At 45.5% G+C, this 19,861-nt stretch overlaps 1 protein-coding gene across 1 annotated transcript in view; it reads left to right on the top strand.

The window, feature by feature from the left end:
• Positions 1 to 19,861, top strand: part of LOC139318809 (cytochrome P450 2J2-like) — a 92,210-nt gene that overhangs the window by 16,763 nt on the left and 55,586 nt on the right. The window contains exons 2-4 of the mRNA XM_070946429.1: positions 12,880 to 13,056; positions 13,835 to 13,976; positions 16,444 to 16,631. Of these exons, the coding sequence (XP_070802530.1) occupies positions 12,880 to 13,056; positions 13,835 to 13,976; positions 16,444 to 16,631 (507 nt within the window). The remainder of the gene's footprint in view (positions 1 to 12,879; positions 13,057 to 13,834; positions 13,977 to 16,443; positions 16,632 to 19,861) is intronic.

The following is a 19,861-nucleotide window of genomic DNA, read 5'->3' as shown; positions in this document are numbered from 1 at the left end:
GCAGAAAGACTAAAGAAGATTTTACAGAGATGGGATTCAACCAGTTTTTAACATTTTGTGCAGTTCGGAGAACTGGCTAATCCCATCACAGGCTGGCCCCTCCCCTTCCTTCTCAGGAGTCCCAGCAAATGGACCGGCCACCCCGATCAGCTGGGAGGCTGGGAGCAGTGGTGGGATTCAGCCAGTTCGCACCATTTTGGGAGAACCAGTTGTTAACTTTCTGAACAGTTTGGTGAACTGGTTGTTGGAAGAAATCATTAGGGCAGAGAACTGGTTGTTAAATTACTTGAATCCCACCACTGGCTGGGAGGCAGCGAATGGACCAGCTGCGCCAATCGGCTGGGAGACTGGGGTTCCCTTTGCATCCCATTTTTTCTTATTTATATGGTGAAAGAAACTTTCTTTGTTATTTTTTACTTTTGTTGCAAATCTTTGTTCATTCTGAGTCTTTGCTTTCCTGACTTCATCTTTGCAGATTTGGGCTATCTGCTGATATTCTGTCTTAGTTATGTATCTCTCTTTCCATGTTTTGTACTTATCCTTTTTGTCTTTCAGTTTATCAGAGAGATCTTAGTGCAATCATGCTAGTTTCTTCTTGGATTTCTTGTTTTTCTTTTTCAGTGGTATTGTGTTGGACTGGGCTTTTACGATCATATTTTTCAGAGTTTTTAACATAAATGTTATCCAAAATCATTTATCACTATCTCCTGATGCCCGCAGGAATTATTCTTTCCAATGGCCACACCTGGAAACAGCAGCGACACATTGGCATCACTTCTCTGCGGAAGCTGGGCCTGGGGAAGAAAAGCATTGAATGTCAAATAGAAGATGCAGCTCAGACACTGGTGGAGGTCTTTAGACAAAAAAAAGGTATGTACTGTAATTTGGGGTAATGACAATGGTTCAAATTCTTCTGTCTGAAAAATCCCTTCTATTCTCAGTATTTCAAGTAAAAAGGGATGCATTTGACTTGATGTTAAGTTATCTTCTTTATGAAATTCATTATAAAATATCTTCATTCACAGGACAGCCATTTGATCCTACATTTCCAATACAACATGCCGTTTCTAATGTCATATGTTCTTTGAGTTTTGGACATCAGTTTGCTCCTGAAGATGAAAACTTCCAGAAGTTAATGCAAGCCCTTGAAATTATAATGAAAATCACTGGCGACTTTTTCCATTGGGTGAGTCATCTTTTCTATTAAAGAGACAAAGCTCCCCAAACAATATTTCAATTAGCATTTTCAGGTAATCATGAATGTCAGGCATGGAGGGAGCTTTGATAATCATCTAATTTACTTCTCTCCCCAGTAGGTGTGGGTGCCCTTGAGTCAGTCTTGACTCCTGGATAAGTCTTTGCAATTTTCTTTTCAAGATTTCAGAAGTGGTTTGCCGTTGCCCATATTTAGGGTTGAGAGAGAGAGAGAGAGAGAGAGAGAGAGAGAGAGAGAGAGAGAGAGAGAGAGAGAGAGACCCAGTGTCACCAGTTGACTTAGTGCTTGAGTTGGAACTAGAACTCAGAATTTCTGCTTCTAGGCTGTTGCATTAACCACTATATCAAAGTGGTTCTTTCCATGAAGGAATCCATCATTTCAGTATCACCAACATAGCAAAAAATAAATAAATAAATAAAATCCCTGCCAGTCTGGACACCATTTCTGGATTACTCTAAAAATTTCAATACTTAAATGTTAGTCTTTTGGTCCCTCTTGAAGCTAGTGTTGAATTAGAGCTTAAATGCAAATGAAGTGACCCTATAGTTTGTAATCCACAGATATATAAAAGAATGACAAATGAATACAAATTGGAGAGAAAAAAAATATAATCTCAGCTGGGAAGAAAAACTGAAATCTCCAGTGGAAAAAAAATATGAAATCTCAACATGCAGTTAGTCTTCTTCTTCTTCTTCTTCTTTTTTTTGTGATATATGCAATACAATGCATATACTTTTGGTATACATGGTATATGCAGTACAATGCAGATCTGTACATTGGGGAAACAAAACAACCACTTCATAAGTTCATGGCATAACATAGGAGAACAAACACATGAGGACTATATTCAGCAGTCCATGTGATTTAAAAGACAGAGACCACTCTTTTGAAGACAGCAGAGACCACATTTTGGACAGAGAGGTCTTCTGGTTTGAAAGAGGGGTCAAAGAGACCATCTATGTCGAAACTGAATAGCCTTCTCTCAACAGAGGAGGAGGGATAGGAAATCACCTATCTCCAATGAACAAACAGTCCTTTCAACAGTTCTAAGAAGGCTCCACACACATTTGCACCATTCATGTGACCCAGATGACAACAGATAAACCTCCAGGTGAACTTAATGACTCAATAAAAGAATGCAATGACCAGCAGTCTGCAAGGAATATAAATCCTTCCGTTCCCCACCATCCAGTCAGAGCTGCAGAAGTTTCTATAATGAGAAGCAAAACATCTTCAAAGAAAAACCAGAAAGTCCAGTTGCCTCTTGAAAAAGCACCTTTGGGTTCTTCTTCTATAGGTACTGGACTTCTGCCGATCTACGCTAGGACTATATAGCTTACAACTATAATTGAGCCCAGAATTTTAATCATAAATCATTGCTGTCACAAGTTGAGTTGTACTTGATTGGACTTGAGTTCACAACCCATTTTTATGATGGTTGTTAAGTGAGTCGCTGTGGACGTTAAATCACATGTTCAAAATTCTGATTCCAGCTTATCCAATGGGCAATTTTGGTTGAAAAGTGGCAAATATATCATAAAACATTTGCCATAGTAGCCCTCCTCACTATCGAGGGCCCACCTCAATGATGGGTTTTGGGACCCAGAGAGGTGGCATGTGAAAACCGGGGGTTGAGGGTTTTTTTAATACAAATTTTTAGTTAAACTTTTAAGGGGTCCCAGGGAGGGGGAGGGACAGATTGGAATTTGGGCTGTGGGTATGGGGGATAACCCACAAAGGGGAGGGTCGGGTCTGGCCGTGAAGCGCGGCATGGGGGGTGGGAGACCCGGGGTTGAGGGGGGGTCAGAGCTCATCTGGATAGTGTTTCGAACATCAATACAATGGGTGGGAGGGGTAGATATGGCGGGAGCAGGGGGCCATATCATATTAGGGGAGTGCGCACTCGCTGTTTACAAGCGGTGGCATGCTCTGGGCCCCAATGTTCCACTTGTTCCTCAGGTTGCACAGACCCTCAGGGCCCAGGCCTTTGGCTGATGTTCTGCAATGCCAGGTCCATAGTAAATAAAGCCCCCCTCATTTGTGATCTTGTTCAGGAGGGGGGAGCGGACCTGGCAGGTATTACGGAGACCTGATTGGGCCAGGAGGGGGGGGGGTTCTACTCATTGAAATGTGCCCACCAGTTTTCCATGCATTCCATCAGCCGAGGTCACAGGAGAGGGACGAGGGGGTAGCAGTTATCATTAAAGAAGGTCTGAGACTGAGGGAGGCCACTGTTCCTCAGACGGCCGGCTGTGAATCCCTCCTTGTGAAATGGGGTCATGGGGTTCAGATGGGTTTGCCGATTACGTACCTGGCTCCCTGCCACGTGGCAGCAGCCCTGCCCGAGCTACTCAACGTCATTGCCACGGTGGCGGTTGACACCCCTAGACTTATGGTCATAGGGGATTTCAACCTGCCGTCTGTGGGTGAGATGTCTGAGGTGGCTCAGGAGTTCATGGCTTCCATGACAGCTATGGACCTGACCCAGCTAATTCATGGCCCTACCCACATGGGGGGAAACACGCTGGACCTGGTTTTTGTCTCTGGACAGTGGTTGAGTGATATTGAGATAGGGGATATAGTTATCAAGCCCTTGTCATGGTCAGATCACTCTCTCCTTCACCTCGACCTTCAAACCGCTGCACCCCGCTGCAGGGAGGCAGAGCCGGTAAGATGGTTCTGCCCCAGGCGCCTGATGGAGCCTGACAGGTTTCAGATGGAGCTTGGGCCATTTCTTGGAGATCTAGTGGCCGCCTGGGATAGGGCGGCAATTGAAGCTCTGGATCGGGTCATGCCTTTGCGGCCTCTGACCCGGCACCAATCTCATTTGGCTCCTTGGTTTACTGAGGAGCTGAGTGAATTGAAGCGCCGGAAAAGATGACTAGAGAGTAGTTGGAGGGCCAGTCTTTCTGAATCCGACCGGATACTGGTAAGATCTCATATTAGGAATTACCTAGTGGCGATAAAAGCAGCAAAATGTACTTATTTTGCTGCTCTTATTGCATCATCAGATAACCGCCTGGCCGCCCTGTTTAGGGTGACCCACTTCCTGCTCCACCAGGAAGCACGGGAGGACCCCTTCGAGGGTAGAGCCGAGGATTTTGTTCAGTATCTGCATGACAAAATCACTCAGATTCAGGAAGATCTAGACTCCGACTGGGTAGTTTCAGGGGGAGGGACTGAGGCAGGTCTTGAGAATGTTATCTGGGATGAGTTTGATCCTGTGACTCCTGAGGACGTGGACGGGATTCTGGGCAGACTGAATGCAACCACATGTTTGTTGGACCTGTGTCTCTCCTGCTTAGTGCTCGCTACCCGGGAGGTGACGTGAGGCTGGCTCCAGGGGATTATAAATGCTTCATTGGGTGAGGGTGACTTCCCCGCTGCCTTGGAAGAGGCAATGGTGAGGCCTCTCCTCAAGAAGCCTTCCCTGGACCCGGCAGTGTTGGCTAATTATCATCCGGTCTCCAACCTTCACTTATGGCGAAGGTTGTTGAGAGTGTTGTTGTGCAACAGCTCCCCTAGCACCTGGATGAAACGACATATCTGGATCCGTTCCAGTCAGGCTTCAGGCCTGGGTACAGCACAGAAACAGCATTGGTCGCGTTGGTAGATGATCTCTGGAGGGCTCAGGACAGGGGTTGCTCCTCTGTCCTGGGCCTATTAGATCTCTCAGCGGCTTTTGATACCATCGACCATGGTATCATGCTGCACCGGTTGGAAGAGTTAGAGATGGGTGGCACTGTGTTACGGTGGTTCTCCTCCTTTCTCTCTGACCGGTTGCAGTCTGTGTTGGCAGGGGGGCAGAGGTCGACCCCGGGGCCCCTCATATGTGGGGTGCCACAAAGGTTGGTCTTGTCCTCTTGTTCAACATTTATGTAAAGCCGCTGGGTGAGATCATCCATGGTTTCGGGGTAAAGTACTACAAGTACGCTAACGACATTCAGCTGTACATCTCCACCTTGGACCACCCCAATGATGCCCTTGAAGTGATGTCCTGATGCCTGGAGGCCGTGCAGATCTGGATGGGGAGGAATAGGCTCAGGCTCAACCCATCCAAGACCGAGTGGCTGTGGTTTCCGACGTCCCGATATAGTCAGTTGGCGCCATCACTGACTATTGGGGGTGAATCGTTGGCCCCCACGGAGAGGACTCGCAACTTGGGCATCCTCCTGGATTCATGGCTGTCTTTAGAATAGCATTTGATGGCTGTGACCGGGAGGATTTTTCGTCAGGTTCGCCTGATTTGCCATTTACGTCCCTTTCTGGATCGGGACTCCTTACGCACCATCACTAATGCCCTCATCACTTCCTGCCTGGACTATTGCAATGCTCTCTACATGGGGCTCCCCTTGAGGAGCACCTGGAGGCTCCAACTGGCGCAGAGTGTGGCCGCGCGGGTGGCTATGGAAGCGACATGGTGTTCCCATGTAACACCTCTCCTGTGCGAGCTGCACTGGCTCCCGGTGGTCTTCCGGGTGCGCTTCAAGGTTTTGGTTACCACCTTTAGAGAGCTCCATGGCTTAGGACCTGGTTACCTACGGGACCACCTACTACCACCAATAGCCTCCCACTGGCCGGTACACTCTCATAGAGAGGGGCTCCTCTGGGTGCCGTCGGCCAAACAATGTCAACTGGCGGCTTCTAGGGGGAGAGCCTTCTCTTTGGGGGCACCTACTATCTGGAATGAGCTCCCCCCAGAGGTACAGAGGATCCCGGATCTGCGCACCTTCCACCGCGCTCTCAAGACCTTTTTATTTCACCAGGCTGGCCTGGCCTAATCTTTTCCCTTTTTTCCCTTTTAATATGTAAATTTTAATCTGTTTTTAAATTACTGGGGTGTTTTAAATCTGTTTTGGGCCACATTGTTTAATTTGGTTTAATTCTGCTTTTAAATTTTGTATTTATGTGTTTTATCTTGTGGCTGTTCACAGCCCTGAGTCCTTCAGGAGTAGGGGGGTATATAAATCAAATAAACATAAACAAACATAAACAAAACATGATTATGTGGCTGAGGGATGCTGCAAATGACAAATGGAAGCCAGTTACAAAGCACTCAAAACACAATACACAAGAGTGGTACCGCTGGTGTATCTCTGAGAACAGGTCATAGGTGTCCTGGATAGATTAATCCATAACCCTGTGGCTCCATAAAAATCTATCCAGGCAGTTAACCTTTCTTACCTTCCAATAAAGGAGACAATATTCTATCACTGTGTTGATGATCTCTGGAGGGCTCAGGACAGGGGTTGCTCCTCTGTTCTAGCCCTGTTAGATCTCTCAGCAGCTTTTGATACCATCGACCATGGTATCATGCTGCACCGGTTGGAAGAGTTAGGGATGGGTGGCACTGTGTTGTGGTGGTTCTCCTCCTTTCTCTCCTACTGGTTGCAGTCTGTGTTGGCAGGGGGGCAGAGGTCGACCTTGAGGCCTCTCATTTGGGGAGTGCCTCAGGGGTCAGTCCTCTCACCCCTCTTGTTCAACATTTATGTGAAGCCGCTGCGTGAGATCATCCGTGGCTTTGGGGTGAGATACCACCAGTACGCTGATGACACCCAGCTGTACATCTCCACCCCGGACCACCCCAACGATGCCCTTGAAGTGATGTCTCAGTGCCTGGAGGCTGTGCGGATCTGGATGGGGAGGAACAGGCTCAAGCTCAACCCTTCCAAGACTGAGTGGCTGTGGTTCCCGGCATCCCGATATAGTCAGCTGACTGCATCGCTGACTATTGGGGGCGAGTCTTTGGCCCCCATGGAGAGGGCGCGCAATCTGGGTGTCCTCCTGGATATGTCCAGGAGGGGGGCCGGATGCGGCTTTGGCCTGTCGGCACGTCACACAGGACGTCACGTAGGCGTGCACGTCGTGCCATACCCGAGGCCACCAAAAAGTCCGCGTCACCAAGTTCAAAGTCTTAAAGAAGCCGAAGTGCCCCGCCGTGGGGTTTTCATGGCACTGGTTCATGACGAGGGCTCGGAGCGGACTTGTGAGCGCATACAGCTGACCCCTGTGTCTGAGCAAGCCCTCCTCCATGGTCCATGGGGACGCGGGGCCGACATCCGCTCTCCGCTGCTGCGACCAGTCGTCCCGTCGCTGCGCTTCCAGCACCTGAGCCTGCAGGTCCACCAGTTCCTGGACCGCGGCCAAGGAGTCCGCTGGCAGCACCATCCAGGGGGGAAGGGAGTCCTTGGGGCAAAAGTATTCCAGCTTATGGGATAGCGTGTCCGCCCTCTGGTTGAGGTTGCTCGGAATGTATGTGACGTGGAAGTTGAACCGGGCAAAAAACAACGACCACCGGATCTGCCGCTGGTTCAACTTCCTGGCCGTGGTGAGGTGCTCCAGGTTCCGATGGTCCGTCCGCACCTCCACCTGGTGTCGGGCCCCCTCGAGGTGATGTCGCCAAGCCTCGAACGCGGCCTTGATGGCCAGCAACTCCTTTTCCCAGATGGTGTAGTTGCGCTCGGAAGGGTTGAGTTTCCGGGAGTAGTATGCGCAGGGAAAAAGAGTGCCGCCATCCACCGGAGCCTGTAGCAGCACCGCCCCAATCGCCACGTTGGACGCGTCCGTCTCCACCATGAACGGACGGTGTGGATTGGGGTGCCTCAGGACTGGCTCCGTGAGGAAGGCCTGCTTGAGGACCTCGAAGGCCTGCTGCTGCGGGGGCCCCCACTGGAACGGGACCTTCTTCCGAAGGAGCTGGGTCAACGGCAAGGTCAGGGTGGCGAAGCCCGGGATGAAGGTCCGATAGTAGTTGGCGAATCCCAACAGACGCTGGATGTCCTTCACCCGACACGGGGGTTCCCAACTGCACAAGGCCTCCACCTTGCGCGGGTCCATCGCGATGCCCTCGGGGGTGATGATGTGCCCGAGGAACTCTATGGAAGTCTGGAAGAAGTAGCATTTCTCCAACTTCGCATAGAGCTGGTGCTCCCGCAGGCGCTGCAGGACCTGGCGGACATGCTGGAGGTGACTTTCCGGGGTCCGGGAATAGATCAAAATGTCATCCAAGTAGATCACCACGAACCGATCCAGCATGTCCCGGAACACGTCGTTCATCAAGTGCTGGAAGACCACGGGGGCGTTGGTCAATCCGAACGGCATGACAGTATACTCGAAGTGTCCGTACCGAGTGCCGAATGCTGTCTTCCACTCGTCCCCCTCTCGCACGCGCACCAGGTTGTAGGCCCCTCGGAAATCGAGCTTAGTGAAGATTGAGGCCTCCCGCAACCTCTCCATCAGCTCCGGGATCAGCGGCAGGGGGTAGCGATTTTGCACTGTGATGGCATTCAAGCGCCGGTAGTTGCAACACAGGCGCAAGTCCCCCGTCTTCTTTTTCACGAAGAGGACCGGGGCCGAGAGCGGGGAGGTCGAAGGCCGGATGAACCCACAGGCCAGGTTCTTTTCCAGAAAGTCCTGTAAGGTGGCCAGCTCGGGCTCCGACATGGAGTACAGGTGTCCCGAGGGCAGGGGCGCGTTGGGCATTAGGTCCACCGCACAGTTGTAGGGTCGGTGCGGGGGCAAGCGGTCCGCCTCCTTCTCGCTGAATACGTCGGCGAAGGGCGTCAGCTCCGGAGGCAAGGAGACGTTTGGGGCAGAGACGTCCTGGCTGGCGCAGGTGTGGCGAAGGTGGTCAACACACTGCAGGCTTGGGAACGAGATGGCGTTTCTCGACCACGCCACCTGAGGGTCGTGCGCCCGAAGCCAGGCCATCCCCAGGACCAAGGGAAAGTGCAGATCCGCCGTTAGGTAAAACTGGATTGCCTCCTCGTGGTTCCCAATGGCGAGGCGCAAGGGCTGGGTAGCGGTTTTGATGGGCCCCGCCACGAGTTCCCACCCATCTATAGTTTCGACCCTCAACGGAGGGTCCACTGGAACCAAGGGGACTTTGTAATGGGCCACAAAGGCCTGGTCCATAAAGTTCGTGGTGGCCCCCGAATCCACCAGCGCGTGCGCCTGGAGCCCCTCCGACCGGTTAGCCAACAACACCCGGGTGTTCAAAATCAGGTGCCGAGGGGGCTCACAGTCCACAGCCGCCGACTCCGGTGGGGCATGGTCACGTGCCTGACCCAGAGTTTCCCCTAGGCCAGGCCTGGCCCGTTTCCCGGCTGGTCACGCCGAGACTCCGGAACAGGCTTGAGCGGTCCACTCCGCTTCCAGGGACACGAGGCGGCAAAATGTCCAGCCTTACCGCAATAGAGGCACAACCCCCTTGACGTCTCCGCATCTGCTCCTGGGCCATCAGTTGAGGTCTGGCTGCTCCGAGCTCCATGGGCTCCTCAGCCGTCGCCACAAAACGCTATGCGGTCCGAAGCACTGTCGGTGCGAAACGCGGGGGTGCCGACACTGTCGGTGGTTCCGGAAGAGCCTGACAGGGCCGTCGCCGTTGCAGGCGGGCGTCGATGCGCAGGCATTGGGTCACCAGCGCGTCAAGGGTTGGTGGCGCCTCCACACGAACCAGCTCATCCTGCATCTTGTCGGAAAGGCCGTCCTGGAAGGCGTCCATCAGCGCCACCTCATTCCAAGCCGAATCCTGGCCTAGCAGTCGGAACTCTGCAATATAGTCCTGCAGGGGGCGCTTGCCTTGGCGGAGGTCCTTGATGCGCCTCGCTGCCGTCTGCACCCGGAGGGGGTCCTCAAACATGGTGCACAGATGTTGTAAAAAGCCCTGAAAGTCCAGGAGCAAGGGGCTATCTTGCAACAACAGGGGCGTGGCCCATGGGGCGGCAGTGCCAGAGAGGGAGCTGATAACAAATGCCACCCGAGCCCGGTCATCTGGAAAATCCTCCGGCCTCATCGCCATGAACAGTTGGCATTGTCCCAAGAAGGCCGGAAACATCTCCTGCTGCCCAGAAAACCTATCTGGCACATTCACTGGGCATCTCGGACGGGGAGGGGGAGGAGGTGGAGCTGCAGGAGCATTTCCCAAAGCAAGTTGGGCAGTTAGCTGTGCTACTTGCTGTTGCAGAAGCTGATTGGCCTCCAGCATCTGCTGTAACTGCTGCTGCAGCTGTTGGTCCATTGTGGGTTAACGATGGAGTATGTGGTGACGAACAAGATGATCTGTCCCCGTACCCACACACACACAAACACAGCCAGCCGAGGGTTAAGGAAACACTTTGGAACGCACCCAGATCTTATCTCCCACTTGGCCATATGGCAATATGGTCAAGTGTCAGGGTTTAAAATAAATACAGGGAAAACAAAGATGATAGCTAAGAATATGAATACAAATCAAAAAGAAGAATTGGAAAGAGGAACAGGATGCGAGATAGTGAAAAAGGTTAAGTACTTAGGAATCTTTATTGCAACGTCAAATGGGAAATTATACAAGTATAATTATGAATTGTTATGGCTTAAAATACAGATAGAGATGGATAAATGGAAAAAATTACAACTGTCTTTGTTGGGAAGAATAGCAGTAGTTAAATGAATGTTCTGCCCAAGTTTCTATTTCTCTTTCATATGATACCAATACTTAAAAAGGATGCAAATTTGGAGGAATGGCAGAAAGGCATTAATAACTTTGTTTGGGTAGGGAAGAGACCGAGAGTTAAATTAAAAATAATGCAGGATATATGTGAAAGAGGAGGTTTGAAATTGCCCAATCTAAAATTGTATTATGAAGTAGCTGCTTTGTCAGCAATTAGTGACTGGATTAATTTAACAGATGAAAGAATATTGAATATTGAAGGGTATGATTTGCTATATGGTTGGCATGCCTACTTAGTTTATGAGAAGAAGGTGGATAGGACACTCAAAAGTCACATATTAAGGAATGCTCTACTGTGTGTTTGGAAAAAATACCAATATAAATTGAATGGCAAGATACCCATGTGGGTAGTACCCAGACATGCGATAGAAAATATAAGTATAGAACAAAGACAGGATGTAATTACTTATAAAGAACTTCTGATTACAGAAAGAAATGTACTACAGTTAAAGTCTTTGAATGTATTAAGAGAGGAAAGGGCATTCAAACCTGGTTTCAGTACGTACAGCTGCAGAATAGATGGAAAAAAAAATCAGAAAATTGGTATTACACAAAGTGAAGAAAATTTGATAAAACAAATTAGGGACCAGAGTCAAATGCACATAAAAAGGTTGTATATGATCTGTCCCCGTACCCACACACACACAAACACAGCCAGCCGAGGGTTAAGGAAACACTTTGGAACGCACCCAGGTCTTATCTCCCACTTGGCAGCGATAGACACACCGTCTGCCAAATGCCTTTATTTTCACAAACAGAAAGATAAGGTACTTAACGTGCAAAAAGTCCAAGCAGAAATAATATTTCTCTCCGCAGTTCCGGACGAGGCTTTAGTGACTATCCAAGGTTTACTTTTGTTCGTCACAAGGATCACTGACCACTACCCTCTATTATATAGTCTCTGGGGTGTGGTCCAGTGACTCAGTTCTAATCCCTAGCACGCCTCCTAAGCTGCTGCAAACGTTTATCACGCCTTCGGAGGCGTGCGTCCAGGAATGATGTTTCTTCGTCACTCTGATCCGAGCCAGCTGTCTCCCTACTGATCTCCTCTTCCTCGGCCGGCACCTGAGACAATGCCAGAGGGGAGGGGCCTGGAGAGGGAGGCCTGGCTGACTCCTCTTCCTCATGCTCGGAGCTTTCTTCCTCCGATGGGACAGGCTCAGAGGGCGGGCCACAACAGTATAATATATTGATAGAAATAGACTCGGAGACAGAGTTAGTTAAAGATTGTATGATAAAATGGGCACAAAATTTTGAGGAACCAATAATGATGGAAACATGGGAAAGGATCTGGGTAAGAAATGTAAAATTTACACAAGCTCAAAATTGGAGAGAAAATTTTTATAAAATGTTTTATAGATGGCATTTGGATCCCAAAAAGTTAGCTTGTATGTACCCAAACCTACAACCCAAATGTTGGAGATGTGATTGTGTTGATGCTACTTATTTTTATGTTTGGTGGACTTGTAAAAAAGTTAAAGCATTTTGGATAAAAATATAGTGGATTATTCAAAATATTCTAAAAAAAAAAAAGGATAAAGTTTACTCCACAGTTGTTTTTGTTAGGTATAATTACAGATTGTACGGCTATAGAGACTAATTTGATTTTGAACTTAATAACTGCAGCAAGACTCTTGGTGGCGCAGTACTGGAAGAAGCAAGATTTACCTACTATTCAAGAATGGACACTAAAAGTAGTAAATTTAGCAGAAATGGTGAAAATTTCAGCATATCTAAAGGACCATTCAAATGAGAAATATATGTTAGAATGGAGAAGATGGATTGATTATATTCAAGGCAAATATCAGACTAAAAAATTTCAAATAGCTTATGAATGATCAAAGAGATGTTATAAAGTACTTAAATTTAGTTTAGTAAAAGGGGAGTTAAAAGTTCAAGAGGGGGATAGGAGGCTATAGATAATTAGCTTATGTTACCTTATGATTGTTAAATGTTATACCCTGTATTTTGCTCTGGGAAGTGGGGGGAGGGAGGGAGGGGAAGGGGAGGGTTGGAAGGGGAGGAGGGAGGGGGAAGGGGAAATGTTTGTAAAACTTTTTAAAACTTTTCAATTAAAAAAAAAAGAACTGTCTATTACTGTGAGCTGCTGAGAGTCTTTTTTAAATTGTGGTGGGAAATAAATAAATAACCATTCCTCTTCCTTTTCTATTAGGTGTATAGTGTGTTCCCACGATTAATGAGCTACCTCCCAGGCCCCCACAAGCAGGCCCTGGCTTCTGTGGATTTGATTGTTTCCTTTGCAAAGCAGGAAATAGAGAAACACAAGGAATCCTGCTCTTTGCATGAGCCACAGGATTTCATTGATTACTATCTTCTTAAGATGGAGAAGGTATTGGGTTTACTGTGGTTCAATAGAAGAGCAAGGAATTATTATATTCCTTGCTATAAGTAAAGAGGAGAGGCTACTTTGATTGTATTCATTGGATTTTTCTTCTTCCTTTATGCAACTCCTAATCTAAATTTAGATTAGGAGTTGCATAAATTTAAATATGCTAATTTCAGATTGTTTCTAAATAAATAAGAAATATATAGTACCTCTGCACTTTTAGATTCTTGTTAGATCTGGATGATACTATGTGTAGGGAAATAGAAATTCATGTCTGTCAGCCTGTCATGTCTGCCCTCCACTTGTTTCCCCTTTTTCTAAAAAAAGATCCATTAAATCTTTTTAAAGATCCTTTTTAATGGGAAAGTCCTCCTCTCCAAAGTTTCCAGAAAAAGACTGATATTTTAGAAGCAACATTTATCCACTTAAAGTTACTTTAAAGTTACCAGCTCACTTTATTTACAATTATATGGCTTCAGTCTTGAGTCTACCATTAGCCTGATTACCACATTCAAGGTATACAGTCTTAATACTGACCCAACCATAAAATAAAAGGAAATGAGTTCAAGTCCTTCCAAAACCAAATCTCTCTTTGATCTTGGCTACTTTAAGATAGTGTCTTAGTGTGAACCTATCACTTTCATTATTATACTCCTGCAGTGATTTTTCTATATAACCACAGGCGTATTTATCCTAATGACTTGTGGCCCAGAGGGGAAAATAATCACAAAATATCTGCATAGAATTCTTTGTAATTTTCATTTTCCATTTTAAACATCAGAGCAGGAATGACCCCGACTCTACCTACAGTGAAGAGAACCTGGCTCAGTGTATTTTTGATTTTTTTGTTGCTGGAATTGATACCACCTCTGCTACTCTGTTGTGGGCTCTGCTTCTCTTGGCAAATCATCCCGACATCCAAAGTAAGTGAAATCTGGGCTGTGGGAAGAAGGGCCAGTCTCTGGTTCTAAAAGACAAAGAAATTATTTGAAAATACTCTCCATAATAATTTTCCTATGTAGATTCTTGACTGTATAAGCAGGAGTAAGAACTTAGTGGGTTTGAAGAAAAGCCAAGAATGCACATATATAGAGTATCCATTCTTTGGATCCTCAATAAAACTAATCTGGATGGAAATGAATTGTTAACTAATTGTTAACCTAGTCTTGCGAAGCTTCTTCTCCGGTATTATTGTACTGCAAACTAGGGCATACAAAACCTTTGCTAGACCAATTCTCAAATACAGCTCGTCTGCCTGGAATCCGCACTGTATATCGTGCATTAATATAATTGAGTGAGTCAAGAGAACAGTACTCCACTCCTCTGCTCACAACAGAATGCCATATATTCTGTATAAGATGCACCGGAGTATAAGATGCACCTACCTTTTTTGGGTGAGGAAAAGAAGAAGAAGAAATCTCCCTCTGCCTCTGAGCAATTTTGCCTTGCTGTAGCAAACAGCAAACAGCCTGCTTTACTTTCAGTTTCATTTTCAGCATAGCTTGATTAGCACAAGGAAAAAAAAAATCTGCTCCAGCAATTTACCTCTTTGCAGCAAGCAGCAGAGCCCTGCACAAAACAGTTGAGAGCAAATCAGCTGAGAGTCGGGAGGCCGATCCAATCAACTTGTGCTAATTAGGCTGTGCTGAAGCTGAAAGGAGCTGTTTTTTCTTGCTGTTTGCTTGCAAGGAGGTAACTGCTGCGAGGCAGAGACCAAAGGGTGGGGGCCAGTGGGTGGGCGGGGCTACATTCGGTGTATAAGACACACCTAAATTTTCACTCCCCTTTAGGGGGAAAAAAGGTGCATTTTATACTCCGAAAAATACAGTACCTTATGCCACCAGGCTTGAAATTTTGGGCTTGGACAACCTAGAACTATGCTACCTATGGTCTGACCTAAGCGTAGTACATAAAATTTTCTGCTACAGCATCCTACCTGTCAATGACTACTTCAGCTTCAACCGCAATAATACACAAGCAAATAATAGATACAAACTCTAGGTAAATCGCTCCAAACTAGATTGCAGAAAATATGACTTCAGTAACAGAGTGGTCAATGCCTGGAATGCACTACCTGACTCTGTAGTTTCTTCCCCAAACCCCCAAAACTTTAACCTTAGACTGTCTACTGTTGACCTCACCCCAGTCCTAAGAGTTCTGTAAGGGGCGTGCATAAGAGCACCAACATGCCTACCATCCCTGTCCTACTGTCCCCCATTTATTCATACCTATTTCCTATGTTCACATCCATTGTTTATACTTATACCTGTTATCTCATACATGTTTGACAAACTAAATAAATAAATAATGAATAAATAATCAAGGAGCAAACCAACTTAGAGCTAAGGAGGCAATTCCTCACAGTTAGAAAAATTAATCAGTGGAATGACTTGCCTCTAGAGGTTGTGGGCGATCCAACACTGGAATTTTTTAAGAAGAAATTGGATAAACATTTATCTGAAACATTATAGGGTTTCCTGCACAAGAAGACCTTCCAGCTCTGTATCCTGTTATTGTCAGAGTTCCAAGTAACACCCCCAACAAAAGAAAACTCTGAAGCTTAAATTTCCTCAAAGTTACATCTTATTAGAGATGTCATATTGGCACATCTCGGAAAACCCAAATCTGAATGTTTCCAGGTTGTCCCCAACCACGTGAAAGTTCAAGTCCCTGCCCAGCACCCTCATGTCCATCACATGGTCCAATCATCCACCATCCAAACTGAAGACACTCCCCAGTCATCCAACTCCAGGTGCCAGGGCAATGCGTCCTTGACTCTCTAAGAAAGGAATGTTATTTTGACTACATATCATCTACACTCTATGAAATCCCCCCCTCCCATTTTACCACAGAAGAAGATGTGGCAGGCCTGGACAGGTCTAACAGCTATATTCTGTCATTCTGTGTTATCTTTTTAACATTTTTATCGTATTGTAAGTTTCACAGATTCACTGAAACAGTGCGATGAGTAGCATACACATTTTATATTCTTTAAAAATAAACATACAGTTTGATCCATTGTCAGGTGGCAGCATCAGAATGCTGACATCCACATTATTTTCAAAACAATATAGAACTATTTTAACTGAATCAGATTTCCAAACTGGTTGCCATTGAATTCTGAAGACTGACGAGACTGAAGAAGATTCAGTGGAATATTTGAACTGAATCAGCAATTTGTATCAATCTATTGAAACTTTTTGGACTGGATCTAATTAGAGTCCAGGAAGGACTTTTTTAATCTGCTCTCCTTTATGATACTCAAAAGGAGGATGAGATTAAATTTAATGCCCTAAAGGCTGTCCTAGATCCTAAGGATTAAAATTCAGAAATAAATAAATGAAACACAATATTAAAAATGAAGATTTTTTTCCCCATCATTCTTTTTAGAGAAAGTCCAGAAGGAGATTGAGGATGTGTTTGGCTTGTCAGGGTCAATTTCCTACCAGGATCGGAAGAAGCTGCCCTACACCAATGCTGTGATTCATGAAATGCAACGTGTAAAATATGCCACACTATCTGGGCTTCCCAGGCAAAGTACAAAGGATGTACAGATGAGGGGTTACCACATTCCAAAGGTGAGGAACATGTTCAGGCTACATTGCAGTAGTCCAACACGGAGAGAAAAGCAGAATATGGCATTTGGACAGAAGGTCTCTGTTCAGGAACTGCCAATTTAGTCAATCAATTGGGCAAAAATTGCAAGCTTTTTTTTTTTTTGAACAAAATTTTTTTATTGTTTTTTAAAATTCAAACAAATCAAACAAATCACTTATCTATTTAAACATTTGTGCAACCCCCCCTTCCCTCCCCCCCCCTCCCCCGACTTCCCAGAAGAAAAACAGGGTATAGATTTTACCAAACATACGCTAAAATATGCTAAGTTAATGCAAGACATTAAAACTCCCTAGACCCCTTAACTCCCACTCTACAAATTCAATCAATTGGGCAAAAATTGCAAGCTTTTTTTTCTGTATCATTTTTTTATTTTTATTTCTCATAAACACATTTACATGTACAGTCATTTTCATCATTTTTCATTCATCATTTCTTTTAACTTTCTTCCTTCCTCTCTCTTCTCCTACTTCCTTTGTTCTTTCTCTCCTTCTTAAATATTTCATATTTATCTTAGGAATATAATAAGAGTCTAAGGGCTGAATGTAAGTTCATAATTGAAGTCATTAATCAATTATGCCATGCTTCTTTGTCCTCTTCTTTGGGCAACCTGGAGTCATAAAGAAATATTCATCCAGCTCTCTGTTTTAATGGGTGGAAAGGAAGAAAGGAAGCTAAGCTGTTGAGTAGTTAATGCTACTCTGAAAACTACTCTAGAAATAAACAAATAGGGGCCCATAAAGGCAAGCTAAAACCAAATGTTTCATCAATGTTGTTTGAATTTTTCTGCCTGTTTCCCTTATGAAGCTGCTTCATTTAATCATCTCTTTTTCTTAACAGGGGACCATTATTGTCCCAGACCTGCGCTCTATTCTTCTTGATCCTGAACAATGGGAGACACCTAAAGAATTCAACCCAAATCACTTTTTGGATAAGGATGGGAAGTTCATTGAAAGAGAAGAGTTTCTGCCATTTGGACTAGGTACATCCATGAGCTCAAAGTAGCTTATAACTTATAGGAAGGCTAAGGCTCAGAGTAAGCCAAGATTGGCAACTAATGTTAAAATTAACAACAAAAAATAAGATTTCAGTGTGTCAGGAACAAGAAGACAATCAAGGAAATGAGAATTCCACTAATGGAAGCAGATGTCAAGAAGGTGACAGGTTCAGGGAGAAAGCCAAAAAGCTTAATTTCTTCTATGCATCTGTTTTTATGCAAAAGGAAGAAACTGCTCAACCTATCAAAAGCAGCACTGAGGGAGATAGATAGAACCAATGCACAAATCAAAATAGGCAAGTAAATGGTAAGGCAATGCCTATCCACCCTGAAGGACAACCAATCACCTGGAAAAGATAATCAAGTGGAGGATAAGTGAGCACCTAGAAATGAAGAAGTTGATCACTATATGGCATTATGGGGTTGTTAAAAACAGATTGTGTCAAGCAAGCCTTATTGCCTACTTTCATAAAGTGACTAAATTAGTGGACCAGCAAAATGCTGTAAACATAGTATGCTTAGGCTTCAGGAAGGCATTTGACAAAGTAGAGGAAAAAACTAATCTGTATACTTTGTTTCATCTACAGGCCAACGTGCATGCATGGGAGAGCCGCTGAACAGTCTACTATTTATAAGATTTAAAAAATGTAGGATAGGTATTGCAATTGGCTGACCAGCTATACCCAATGTCTAGTGCTGAATGGTGAGAAGGGGACTTCTCTCTTGTAAGCCCACCTCTCGCCAAACATACCATAGTGTAGCCCAGTGGTGGGTTCCTCTCGGTTTGGCCCAGTTCTCCCGAGCCGGTAGTGGTGATGATATGACGTCACCAAACCGGTTCTTCCCCCACACTCCACCCCCCGGGCCCTACCCACCCACCCCCGCGTTATTCTTACCTTTTATTTGCCCCCACCCCCAATCTATTGCTGCCTCCTGAGTCCCAGCTGTTGGCTAAAGGGAAAAAAACTGTTTAAATTCTTGCTGCGGGGCTTCAAAGGGCCGCCCTACAGCTGATCAGTGTTAAAAGAAAACAAATGAGTAGACCGGTGCCTGCAAAAATACATGAGTAGATCAGTGCCTGCAAAAATACATGAGTAGATCAGTGCCTGCAAAAATACATGAGTAGATCAGTGCCTGCAAAAATAAATGGGTAGATTGGTACAGCCCTGCAAGCAGTTAAAAGCCTGGTAAACTAGTACCTCTGCTAAATCCTAAATAATTGTCACATGACCATCAAGCCACGTCCACAAAATAAGCCACGCCCACAAAACAGGTAGTAAAAAAAATTAGAACCCACCCCTGGTGCAGCCTTTGAAATGGTCTACTATTCAGTTTAAGTTGTATTAAATTCCTCCCTTAAGGCCTGTACACAAACAGAGGAAACTGAGAAAAGAACTCTAGGAATTGAATCTGAGAGAAGCTACTGGGATTCAATTTGGAAATCTCTTCACCGTTGCAATTTTTTTTCCAGATTTCCTTCCTACTCTGGAGAACAGATTATTATCCTCTTTACGTATGTCGTGTCTCACATACAGGTCAGCGTGCATGCATCGGACAGCAACTGGCAAGAATTGAGATCTTCATCTTTCTGACCAGCCTGTTGAGGACCTTCAGCTTCCAGTGGCCTGAAGGAGTGAAAGAACTCAATCAACCCCCTATTGTAAAGATCACAGTGCATCCACAGCCTTACAAACTGTGTGCTATTCCCACACAGGCTTAAATGTATAAAAACAACATAAAAAGCATAAACCTAATTGCAAAATATTTATTCAGTATGGTAAAGATTTGGTTTGTGCCTATTCACTTAATATGCTATTTTGCTTCCTTTTATTATGCACTGAAACTTCTTCAATCTACTGCTGGGTTTACACAACGCATCTAACCAGGTCATTGGAAGAACAGGAGATTGTGTAGGGGGGGGGGAATGCTAAGTTTGCTATGTTTTCCCTTTGTTTCCTTTGGGTGACAATAAAATATATTTCCATTTAGTCTTAGTATCATTTTTCAATTTTAATAAATTTGTCCTATGGGCTTCATGTTAACCAGCCAAATTTGTCCTATGGGCTTCATGTTAACCAAACTTCATAGATGATCCAAAATGATGCTGACATGCTTGAAGGAATGAAATGATGCTGACAGAATTAATCGAACATGAAAAGATGTGCCAACCAGTGCATTTTTCACACCATACTTAGG

Source organism: Pituophis catenifer, unplaced genomic scaffold (assembly GCF_029215685.1).
Source record: "Pituophis catenifer annectens isolate HBS135680 unplaced genomic scaffold, rPitCat1.0.hap2 SCAF_6, whole genome shotgun sequence".
In the NCBI taxonomy this organism is placed as follows: domain Eukaryota; kingdom Metazoa; phylum Chordata; class Lepidosauria; order Squamata; family Colubridae; genus Pituophis; species Pituophis catenifer.
This window is presented reverse-complemented; position numbering and strand designations above follow the sequence as displayed.